The 12987-nt window shown below is 35.5% G+C and overlaps 1 protein-coding gene across 2 annotated transcripts in view; it reads right to left on the bottom strand.

Moving 5' to 3' along the window:
* The window catches only part of AGMO (alkylglycerol monooxygenase), a 148853-nt gene that overhangs the window by 71018 nt on the left and 64848 nt on the right, over positions 1-12987 (bottom strand). For both annotated transcript variants that reach the window (XR_014173536.1, XM_081932176.1), the window contains exon 10: positions 12484-12600. Coding sequence is in view for 1 of the 2 variants with exons in the window: in XM_081932176.1 (XP_081788302.1) it covers positions 12484-12600 (117 nt within the window). In the remaining variant the exon portion in view is untranslated. The remainder of the gene's footprint in view (positions 1-12483; positions 12601-12987) is intronic.

Below are 12987 nucleotides of genomic sequence, written 5' to 3'. Positions count from 1 at the left end.
GTTCTCCGGAGAGATATTGTGTTCTAAACTTCCCAGTGAGGTAGTCTGAACTTTCAGTCTCAATTATATGAGTTTGTTACTGTCTGCTTTTTGAGTAGTTTGATACTTTAAACTTTACAACTGCAAATCCACTGCAGATCCTCTATTCCTCCTTCATGTCTTTAGATTTCAAAGCTGAAGGTTACAAAAATTGGATATTTTCCTTCAAATAATTCTTTGCACAATATTACTTTTGAAAATAATTATTTCACTCTTATTATGGTTTATTATCCTGACATTATTTGAACCTTTAATGACCTGAAACAAAGCGGTAGACCTGTTTTCTAAATAAATATCATATCACATATCTGCCTCTTTTCTCCAGCCTTTCTCTTACTAGCATTAGATCTTTATATTTTCCAATCTGCATTCTCTGGAGAATATTAGCAACTGAAAAAAATTATCCTGTTAAGATGAGGGGTGGAAGTATGGAAAGAGAATAACTCAGACAGTTTAATCTTATATGCATTTTTCTGCTTCATAGCTATTAAATTTATTAAATAATATTACTATTTGGAATCTGGACTCTTCAATCAAGTGGAAAATTAAGTGTATTCAGTTCAATTCAGATACCTTGGTTATATACCAATGAGAAATATGTGGTTGAAAGGATTTAAATTCATATTATATTATATATATTTTTATAAAATGCTGTACTGTTGGCATATTATATCAGAAAAATAATCTAGATGGTATATAGATGCTTCAGACTATGTTGGAAAGGTGAACAACAGGAAGGTTATTTTATCATGCTTGTTAGCTGAAAAATTTGAGACTCAAATATATACAGTAATTCTAAGGATTTTACAGATAATCCTCAATTTACTATCTGTCATTTTACAATCATTTGGAGTTAAAATGGCCTTGAATGGATGTTTTATGGCGATTGTAAAATGTGATTACATGACCGTATTTCAGGCATTTCACAAATTTTTCTCCTTGATGACTTGTTTCAGCATTGCATGGTCATGTGATTGTGAATTGTGATTTTTTTTTGATAACTATCAAAAGAAAAAATGCTTATTTAGAAGAATAAGGCATTCACTTAAAGACTACAGTGTTTCGTTTAATGACTACTGCAAAAAATGACATGGTAACCTTAATTTATGACAGCACCAACTAATGCCTGGAGTTTTGGTTCCAATTGTGTTTGTAAGTTGGAAGACATCCTATAAGAATTAATATTCAACTGAAGAATTGGATAAGTGGTTTGAAAAAAATCCATGTCACACTCTTTTTATATATGATAACCACAATGAGATTATTTTATATACAGACAGACAGATTTGCCAATATCTACAAGGTGGAATTGTTGGTGAAAATAACAGAACTTGCTAAAATAGTTAAAATAGCTTGTTCAATTAGAAAAAAAGATAATATTTGTTCATTTATTAGTGATAAAGACTTTTTCTTTAAACATTGATGGTTATATAGAATAGTTTATAGAAAGAAAAGAGTCATGAAGGCAGTGTTGATTATTTGAAAACTGTTAAATTATTTCTGAAAAGACATGGCAGCTGAGAGAGTAACAATCAGCCAGAGTACTGTTGAATAGCAGCCTTAAATTCATCACCAGCACAAACTATTTTTCTCTGGATATGGACAACTCATTAGGCCATCTGACCCAGGCCATTTTTGAGCAGGTTTCCTTCACTGAAGATTCAAAAGGCAGCCATCATCCCTAAAGTGTTAACTTCTACTAAACTACAAAACAGATCCATTGCTTTAAATATGCACACAACATAATCTATCTATATACTATATATAAGGCAAGCCTTAGGGAGACAAGGTAATACGATAGGAAATGTTTCTGTGGGACAAGCCTGACGGACACAAGGTGATACGATAGGTGGGGCGTCTGTGGAGCAAACCTGAAGGATAGAAGTGATAAGATTGGTGGAGCTTCTCTGGTGCAAACCTGAGGGAGAGAAGTGGATAGGATGGGGGGGGGGTTATGTGGGGCAAACCTGAGGGAAAGAAGTAATAAGATAGGTGGGCCTTCTGTGGGGAAAGCTTGAGGGAGAGAATAGAATAGGATAGGAGGGGCTTCTGTGGGGCAAGGCTGAAGGAGAGAAGTGGATAGGAGAGACCTTTATGGGGCAAGCCTGAGGGAGACAAGGTGATAAGATAGGTGGGGCTTCTGTGGGGCAAACCTGAGGTAGAGAAGTGATAAGACAGGTGAGGCTTCTGTGGGGGTAGCCTGAGGTAAACAAGGTGATAAGATAGTTGGGGTTTCTATGGGACAAACCTGAGGGAGAGAAGTGGATAGGAGAGGCTTCTGTGGGGCAAACCTGAAGGAGAGAAGTGGATAGGAGAGGTTTCTCCTATCCTGAGGGAGACAAGAGAAACAAGGGAGACAAGGTGATACGATAGGTGGGGTTCCTGTCGGACAAACCTGAGGGAGAGTAGAGGATAGTATGGGTGGGGCTTCTGTAGGGCAAACCTAGGGGAGAGAACCGATAAGATAGTTGGGGCTTCTCTGGTGCAATCTTGAGGGAGAGAAGTAGATAGGAGAGGCTTCTCTAGGGCATGCATGAGGGAGAGAACGGGATAAGATAGGTGGTCCTTCTGTGGAGCAAACCTGAGGGAGAGAAGTAGATAGCAGAGGTGGGGCTTCTATTGGAAAAACCTGAGGGAGAGAAGGGGATAAGATAGATGGGGCTTCTTTAGGGCAAACCTGAGGGAGAGTATAGTATAGTATAGTATAGTATAGTATAGGAGGGGTTTCTTCGGGGCAAACCTGAGGGAGATAAGAGATGGGATGGGGGAGGATTCTGTGGGGCCAGACTGAGGGAGATAAGGGAATAGGATAGGGAAAAATTTTGTGGGACAAACCTGAAGAAGAGAAGAAGATATGATAGGTGGGGCATCTGTGGCACAAACCTGAGAGAGAGAAGTGGATAGAAGAGGCTTCTGTGGGGCAAGCCTGATGGAAAGAAGAGGATAGGATAGGTGGTACTTCTGTGGGGCAAACCTGCAGGAGAGACGGGATAGGATAGGGGAGGATTCTGTGGGGCCAGCCTGAGGAAGATAAGTGGGTAGGATAGGGGAGGATTCTGTGGGGCAAGGCTGAAGGAGAGAAGGGGAAAGGAGAGGTCAATGGTAACTGCTCATTTATTTTCAAGCTGTAGATGTTGATTTATCAAGCCTAATCACATAGTTTCCTAGAGGGGCACAGGTATTCAGCTAGTCAGTTTATAAGCCAACACAAATTTCTCATTTGTGCCAACATTTTAACCACAGAGCCACTTTCATACTGATAAAAGTGATGCTAAAAGGTAGTTCATTGAAGCAATTATCCTCAGCACAATATAGTTACTAGCACATTTTATATAATTAAATATACACTGATTTAGGCTAAACTATTTTCCCTTACAGAAAAACAGAATTTTTAATTGGGAAGCTGCTTACAATGCAAGGAGCACAAGCTGCTCACAATGCAAAGTTTTAGTACTGCTCAATAAAATTGCAGAAGGAAATGAATTATCAGCAGTCTGGCAAACTAATACAACATTCCCACTTAGAAGGGCTACATCACTGCTCAAAGTACAAGCTAATCTGGTATTCTATACCATGAACATTTTTAAATGTTCAATATGCTTTGATACTCAATACTTAGCCAAACCACTGTGGTTTTATCAAGAACTGTGAAACTGATGTAATAGATGTTACCTGCCTACTGAGAAAAACAAGAAGGGAAAATATCTCTGTACAACAACATATATTTACTGACCTCATGCATTTCCCAGGATATCTATTAGATTATACCATTTACCTAGTTCCTGAATCTGCATGCTACAGCTGTTGTACTGCAATGTTCCCAGCTATAACATTCAACAAGTGGTGAAACAATAAAAGAAAATATTTGTAGGTCAGGATTTAAATGAGGGATCATTGGTGCTCTTCAAACTTGGTTGTTTTTTTGCAGACATTTCATTACCCAAACTAGGTAACATTACCAGTGCTAGTACTCATCATCACTACCACTGATAATACCTAGTTTTGATAATGAAACATCTACAAGAAAACTACGAAGTTCAGAAGCACCAGTGACATCTCAGTGCTGAAACATTTTTTCTAGTGATACTAGTGTCCACAAGGGATCCACATTCTTACCATTGCCTTCATTCCTGTATAGACCTTGTGACCAGAACTTCCAATCACAACATCCTTTGATTCAGTGGTAGGATTCAAAAGTTTTTACTACTGGTTCTGTAGGTATGGCTTGATGGGTGTGGCTTGGTGGGCATGGCAGGAGAAGGATCCTGTAAAATCTCCATTCATACCCCACTCTAAGGGAAAGTTACTGTAAAATATCCATTCCCTCCTCACTCCAGGGGAAGGTTACTGAAAATCCCCATTTCCTCCTGATCAGCTGGGACTCAGGAGGCAGAGAATAGATGGGGGCGGAGCCAGTCAGAAGTGTTTCTCCGAACTACTCAAAATTTCCACTACCGGTTCTCCAGAACTGGTCAGAACCTACTGAATGCTACCTCTACTTTGATTGCTATATTCCTGATGCTGTTATGATCAGCAGCAAAACATGAAACAGCCTCTAATTTGTACTATATAACAGGAGTTGATATGCATCTTCATGACTAAACTGAAGGTCAACATTAAGAAAACAAAATATCTTGAGTACAGTGTCCATGCCAATAGTATAGTCAAGATAGATAGATCCAAATTCAATAGTGTTAGCCAGTGTGAACATCTGAGTTCATATATGACTTTAGACTGTAACATGCCACTGGATGACTAAAGAGAAATTAACACTGTTACTGATGTTCAATGAAATCAGACAATTTTTCTATATCTGAAACTTAAAATTTACGAATACTCATCAGACAAGTGGTAATATAAGTTATGGAATGCTGACTAGCAACAAAGAAGCACATTCTCAAAAATATGGAGATGAGATTGCTAAACAGTTGTGATTAGACGGAGTGATAAATGAACACATATAAAAATATTGCTGTTGCTTCCATTTCTGAGAAAATATAAGAAGTACACTTGCAGGTATGGCCATGTACTATGTAACACCAACAACTCTGCAGCAAGAATAGTTCTAGAACTAAACACAGATCATTGGTCAAAATCACAACAAAAATTGTAAAACAGCAGGAGACAGGAGCTGACGTTGCAATGGTACAATGTGCAATATCGGAGCTTTTTTTTTTTATGGTGGACGGTCTTTTTGGACCTAAACCGTCCCAAAGAGACGGTGACAGGGAAGAGTTCGTCTTGTTGATCTCAAGGACATTGCAAAGTCCCTGATTGATCCAAGAGAATATCTTCTTGCCGGCGACAGAAGTGCAGCCAAAAGCTGGTGAAGTTGGGACAGCTCCGCAACAGGAGAAAAACAGAAAGAGAAAGTGTGTCCATCTGGTGAAGAAATTTTATTGTTATAAAAGAGACTGCCCCCCCAAAAAAATCAAAGCTAAATTAAACTTGCAAAGAAAAGAAAATAAGTGGCGAAATTAAGCTATATTGGACAGTGTGTTATCCTTTTTTTATGGATGGAAGTTTTGCAAATATTTCCTACTTTTTAAAGTGAAAGAATTGGTTTTTCTTCTTCTATTTCTTTTTTACCTATGGATTAAATATTTTTCTTTATTTTTATAATATTGGTTTGGATGGGTGTTTCTCTTTATTTTGCTCCATTTAAGAATTTTGTTTCTTTTAAGCCTGGAATATAAAGAAGATATAAAAGGAATATAAAGAGGGTAGTAACATCAGAGGGAAAAGAAGTTACACTGCCACTTTGAGGTTGGAGGTTGAGTCTTGGAAATATTGTTTTCTCTTTTTTCTCTTTGATCATTTTGACTTTGCATTTCAAAGGCTTCAGCTTGTTTACAGAAGAGATAAGGAGAAGGGCATGGGTTGTATATATAGGTGTTCTTTGGATGCTTCTTTGGCAGCTGGAGAGAAGTAAAAATAAAACCTTGTTTTGAAACTAGATTGGCAGTGTTTACTAGTTGGAAGAATGGCACAACACCAAAAAGAAACCATCACATTACAACAGATTATGTTTGAAATTCAAAAATTATTAGAAACAACAGAGATAATTGAGAAGAGATTGGAAAATACAGATTGTAATGCAGTAAAATTTGAGCCTGGGGAAATCAACCGCCAATCCAGCTAATATATGCAGCAGCTCCGGCAGGGCCGATAAAACATAGCAGGGAGATAGGTATGTAAGAAAAAGGCCAACCTGAGCTCCAAGGCCCCACTTCACAAAGAGGGACTCACACCCGCCTATCTGAGGCACAGTGACCTCATGAGGTCTGAGAACAAGAAGCAATGGTAGAAACTAATCAAGGAGAGAAGCAGCTTAGAACTGAGGAGACTATTAGAACAGTTAATCAGTGGAACAGCTTGCCTCTAGTTGTGAATGCCCCAACACTGGAAGTCTTTAAGAAGATGTTGGACAGCCATTTGTCTGAAACGGTATAGGGTTTCCTGCCTAAGCAGGGGGTTGGACTAGAAGACCTCCAAGGTCTCTTCTAACTCTGCTATTGTATATGTATATATATGGAAAGGAAAGGAACTCTACCCCAGATTTCAAGGCATAAAAGAAGAAAAAAGAGAAGAATTGATGGATTCAAGGAGAAAAACTTTGACAAAAGAACTACTGATAACCAAAGGTAAGCCGATTAAAGAAGCTGATGGAGGGTCTCGATATTTTACAAGATATGTAAAAAGCAATAAGTTGTGAAGAGATGTCCACACAAATTTGATTAAGGAAATAAGCAGAAGACTAATTCCACAAATGGCAAAAGACAAAAGATTGCACTATTACTGGAAAGACACAGGTTGAGATATGAAAACTAATAACAAAATATTAGTCAAATTTAGTTAAAATTAGAGCATTATGTTAAAAATGAAGTGATAATGGATATAGTTAGATAAATTGATAATGATAACAATGTACACATATGTATTGGTTTGATAAGAGGAAATTTAATATAAATTCTAAATGATGATCATTTAGTTAAACTAAGACCAAAAGAAAAAGAAAAAAATGAAATGATGATGGATATTGTTAAATAAATGATTGATAATGATAATAATGTAATATTTGTATTGACATGATAAAAGGGCAATTGGATATAAATTGTAAACAGTGATTAAGAAAGGAGGTCTAGAAACTTTGTTATTAAACATAATTTTTTATTCAGAAAGTGTTATAAAGATGTAATGTTGCTGGATGATATTGAAAATAGATAACAGAATGCCATTATGTAGTTTTGCTTTAAATTTTGGAATTTTTTATATAAAGGGACATAAAAACAATTATAGTCATATGAAAATTGAGGTATGATGATAGTAACATATATAAATATATTTGATTTAAAATATATAACTTGATATGAATTGTAGGTGATAACTGTGGAAGGGATGCACGAAAGCTCTTTGTAACCAATTGACATACTTTTTACAATTTGTAACAGAAGATGTTTTTGTGGTGTTTGTTGTGTTTTGTATGTTTGTGTTTATTTTAAAATATATATATATATATATATATATATATATATATATATATATATATATATATATATATATATATATATATATATATATATATATATATATATGCTGGTTTTGTTGTATTCGGGTCTTTTCCCGTGTAAAGTTGAGATTGTCTTTGCAACGTTTCGGCAGGATCGCACCTGCCATCTTCAAGCGTAGGCTCAAAATGTGGGCTTAAAATGGGAACGGAGCGGCCGTCTTTCTGTAAGTCTTGGTGGGAGGGGATGGGGTGCTGGCTTTGTTTCAGTAAGTGGAATGATTGGTTGTGTGGTTGTATCATGATTGGTAGATTGGTGCTGATTGGTGCAGGCTGCGTGTGCATTGTTGTTTTGTATTATAACGGCTTGGGTGGTGGGTGGTGTTCGTTTGTTGGCTAGGGCTGGTTTCCAGATGTTTGGTAGGCGGGAGGTATCATCACGTTTGTTCATGCTGTGGGGATGTTTCTCTATTTCAATGGCTTCCATGATTATTCTCTTGTGGAGGTGTTCTGTTTTGGAGATTAACCTGGCTCCTTCAAAGTTGATTTCATGTCCTGTAGCTTTAAGGTGCTGGAAAAGGGAAGAAGTTTTTTCTTTTTTTCTTACTGCGTTTTTGTGTTCTGTGATGCGTGCATTTATTCTCCTGTTTGTCCTATGTATATTGCTGGGCAGATTTTGCATGGTATTTCGTAGACTCCTTGGTTTTCTAGCTGGATTTTGTCTTTGGGGTTTCTTAAGATGTTGGCTATTTTTTGATCAGTGGTGAAGGCTGTCCTGATATTGTGCTTGTGGAGAATTTTGCTGATTTTATCTGTGGTGCCTTTGATGTAAGGGAGGAGGGCGATGCCATGGTCCTGTTCTGTATCTTGGTTTTTTGGGGGAGTCTCCTTTTGGATTAGGTTGGTGATTGTTTTTCTTTGGAATCCATTGGAGATTAATACATTTGTGAGTTTGTGTAATTCAGTTTTCAGGTGGTCTTTGTCAACTAGGCGTTTGGTTCTGGAGATGAGGGTCTTGGCTACAGAGTTGATCTGTGCAGGGTGGTGATGGGATTGTGCATTTAAGTAGCGGTTGGTGTGTGTTTTTTTCTGGTAGATGGTGTGTCCTAGGGAGCCATTGGGTTTTTTGTAGATTAGGACATCCAGAAAGGGAAGTTGGTTGTTTGCTTCTATTTCCATGGTGAATTGTATTTTGGGGTGTAGGTTGTTGAGATGTGTGAGGAAGTTGTCCAGTTTTTCTTTTCCATGTGGCCAAATCACGAAAGTGTCATCAACATATCTAAGCCAGAGTTTGGGTTTGTGTTCAGATTTGTCTAAGGCGTTGGTTTCAAAATGTTCCATGTATGTCTGGAAACCAGCCCTAGCCAACAAACGAACACCACCCACCACCCAAGCCGTTATAATACAAAACAACAATGCACACGCAGCCTGCACCAATCAGCACCAATCTACCAATCTTGATACAACCACACAACCAATCATTCCACTTACTGAAACAAAGCCAGCACCCCATCCACTCCCACCAAGACTTACAGAAAGACGGCAACTCCGTTCCCATTTTAAGCCCACATTTTGAGCCTACGCTTGAAGATGGCAGGTGCGATCCTGCCGAAACGTTGCAAAGACAATCTCAACTTTACACGGGAAAAGACCCGAATACAACAAAACCAGCATACCTACACCCGTGAAAATCTACGAAAACAAATATATATATATATATATATATATATATATATATATATATATATATATATATATATATATATATATATATATATATATATATATATATATATATATATATATATATATATATATATATATATATATATATATATATATATATATATATATATATATAGGGTTGTAACACAAACACATACTTATTTCCCTGGCTCTGCTGATAAAGGAGGAGAAGCCTGTGGCATAGTGGCTAAGACTCTTGCCTAGTGCATAATACAGCCCAGGTTTGAATCCCAGTAAGGGTATGGCTAGCTGATGAGAGCTAAATAGCTCGAAATGGATCTATACTAGTCTCCCTTTATTTTATCAGCACAAATACAACATATATATATATATATATATATATATATATATATATATATATATATATATATATATATATATATATATATATATATATATATATATATATATATATATATATATATATATATATATATATATATATATATATATATATATTTGTGTTACAACCCCTGGTATGCCTAAATATATATATTTATTGTAAAACAGCATCTTGTGAAAATCTATTTTGAAAAACCACATAGCAAGTAAATAAACTCTGCAATCCAAGCAGAAAAATACAAGAAAGTGGTAGTAGTCATAGTAGTAACAATGGTTCCTATAAGTTGTAAACCAATAGGTGGAGATGTATGTATGTATGTATGTATGTATGTATGTATGTATGTATGTATGTATGTATGTCTTTTTTTCTTTGTCTTTTGACTTTTAAACATATATGAACAGAGAATTATATGCTTATTTCAGACTTTTCATCAATAATATCAGAATATTCTATTGAAAGTTGCCATACATCCTTCTTTGTCCTTTCTGGAATTATTTCCTATCTATCTTATGCCTTGATTAATAAACTTTTCAGCTTTACCTCATTTCTGCATTTACTGCTTTTGAATCCATTAATCTCCTACCTACCTTTTAGTATGTCAAAACAAAATCCAAACTTTTGCATTCCGTAAAGTATTTATAAAACAACTCTTATTTTTTCATTGTTCCAAATCAAGAAGTTGACAGTTAGGTTATTTATTTTTCTCCTGCCAAATAAATCTATTCTGATGATTCTGCTAGATACTATCAATTGTAACTCTTGTATCACAAGCCATGTTCAGTGAAACAAAACTGTTCTCAACAATATCACTTAAATAGCCAGTGATTCATTGTGAGTATCCACCTTTCCTTACTAAGACCAAAAATAATCAGAATTAATCATCATTTAGGTCCTTTTTTTTAAAAAGGACACAGAACGAGATCTGAAAGGAAACTAAACTAAGCATTACTTGCTGTCTCAAACTATTAAGTTTCAAGTTATTTCCATCTAATATAATTTGAAATAGTCATATCCTTTTAGAAATCAGTAGAGAATTTTTTTTTTCCATTGGGCTTCTATTTAAACCTGTTTGTGGAAGAATCATCTACCGAAATGTGTGTGTGGGTCTGGTCCAAATATATTTTTTCTGTGTTTCTTATTTTGTCCAAGAAAAACATTTCATGCTGAGGAACTTCATGGACAGAAAAAAACATTATGTGCTCATGTGTAACAGCAAAGATAAAGTCACTATAGTAATGAGAATTATAAAGTTATATACTGTTTCAAGTGCTTTGTAGAATGGAACATATGTCTAAAAATGAGGAAAACAGTTGTTTCTATATATGGACTATTGCCACATTTGTGACATAGCCAAGGAAAAAGCTCCAGTTGTGTCTACGGGCATTTCATAATTCATTGTAGTGGAAAATTGATATTGAAGATATATGCCAAGTTATATTATTCACATACATGCTTTATTTCTACAATAGCTCTAGATTTTTTTTTTAGGATTTCTGCAACATAGATTTCTGTCTAGCTTGAGTCTCTATTACATGCCTAGGCCAAGAATCCTGAAATGTGGACTCTTACGCAGGTTTTCCATTATTTTGTAACACTATCCCTTTCAACAATTATTGCCTGCTTTGTATTAATCATTGGTCCACATTCTGCAATACTCTTAAATTGATGTTGTCTGCCCAAGCAAAGTTCTCCTTAATCAGAGCAGAGTAATTATGGTCCTCTCTCAAGAGTTCTTACTGATCAGGATAAGGCATCCTAAGATCTTATCCCAGTAACTAAATTGCCAAATATTTGACTCCCTGCCTTTAACCGAACAGGAGGAATCAGGAGTTTCCTCCACCCATTCCTTAAGAACTTGCCTAACAGCAGAACATGAAAAGATGGAGCAGTATAAAAGTACTTGGTTTCCCAAAGACAAATGAATCAGATAAGACTACTCAAAAGTAATTAATTTATATAAAGGAAGCCTTATTAAAGCTAGCTATGTTTGGGTAAGGTAAAAGAATTCTGGCAATATGACCATGGTAAATCCAATGAAATTAGTTTATCACTAAGGGTCTGCCTTAACTCCCAGACCATCAAACATTGTAATAAAGTGAGAAACACCTGGCATTTTATTCTGGATTTTCTCTAAACATTTCCATTCTACTAGACCATCCCTAGTATCATTAATATACTTCCTTTGGTATACTGATTTTATGAGAAATTATGAGAAGAATAACTTGGTTGACAGGTTTTAAAAGACCAGTTAGTTTAACCAACCAAAGCCGTGCATAATAAGCAGGACACAGGTGAATCACCTGTAATAAGTTACTTCTAGCTCTGATTATTGTACCATGAAAAATGCCCTATATCCTCAGACATTTAATGGAAATTTTAAGACGTCTTCAATCAGTTCACCTTATTAATGTAACTAAAAACATTTCTCCAAGATAGGACACAATGTGGTTCATAGAACTAGATAAAAAATATGCCATCTCTTTTTTGAACAAATCCCACTAAATAGTAATGGTTGTATACATACTTGTTCATTTATTATAGGAAATGAGATGCTTATACTAGTTAAGAGATAAGTAGGAAATGAGATACTTATACTAGTTAAGGGATAAGCATAAGATTAAAAATTGTAGAAATGACAAATAAAAATCACCATTTTCTTACCATATTTAAATCATACATATTTTAAAGGTAATTAGCCAATCATACTTCACAATATACAGTAGTATGTCAGGTTCAACTTTTTTTCAGTTTTATTCATCAAATCATAGACAATGCAAACAATTTGTAAATATTTTTTTCAGAGAGTCAAAAGTAACCTTTCTATTAAATTCTATTAAATTTTACTTACATATTTGGACGAAGTTAAATCGACATAAAATCCCATCATTAAGGCAAAATGCACTATTACATAGATATGCATGTAGCTTGATAATTTGCGATTGAAAGGAACTTCCTTCCCAGTGATCTATAGTTAATAAAGCAGATTAATTTTGTTATTAAAATAATCAGCAATCATCATTTAAAATGCATTGTCACACATATTTTATTGATAATTTCTCTTTACCTTTATTGAAAATAACTTTCCCTGGGATAACTTTAACTAATATATTATTTTAATCAATGGTTATTGTTGTTCTTTCCTGTCAGAAGCATCAAAGTGTTTCTGAGTTAAAAGTATTAGACAATAACTTCATTGTTGCCAGGGGATGCCCAGTTTGGGGCTCCTTTAATGTTCTCATTAATGTGCCTACCAAAGTATTTATTTACTCACATTTGCACGCTTTTAAACTGCTAGGCAGGCAGGAGCTGGAACAAATGATGGAAGTTCACCCCATGGCATAGCAGTAGTTGG

Source organism: Natrix helvetica (assembly GCF_964273705.1).
Source record: "Natrix helvetica genome assembly, chromosome: Z".
Taxonomy (NCBI): Eukaryota; Metazoa; Chordata; class Lepidosauria; order Squamata; family Natricidae; genus Natrix; species Natrix helvetica.
Note: the sequence above shows the minus strand (reverse complement) of the source record. Positions and strands in the feature narration are given on the sequence as shown.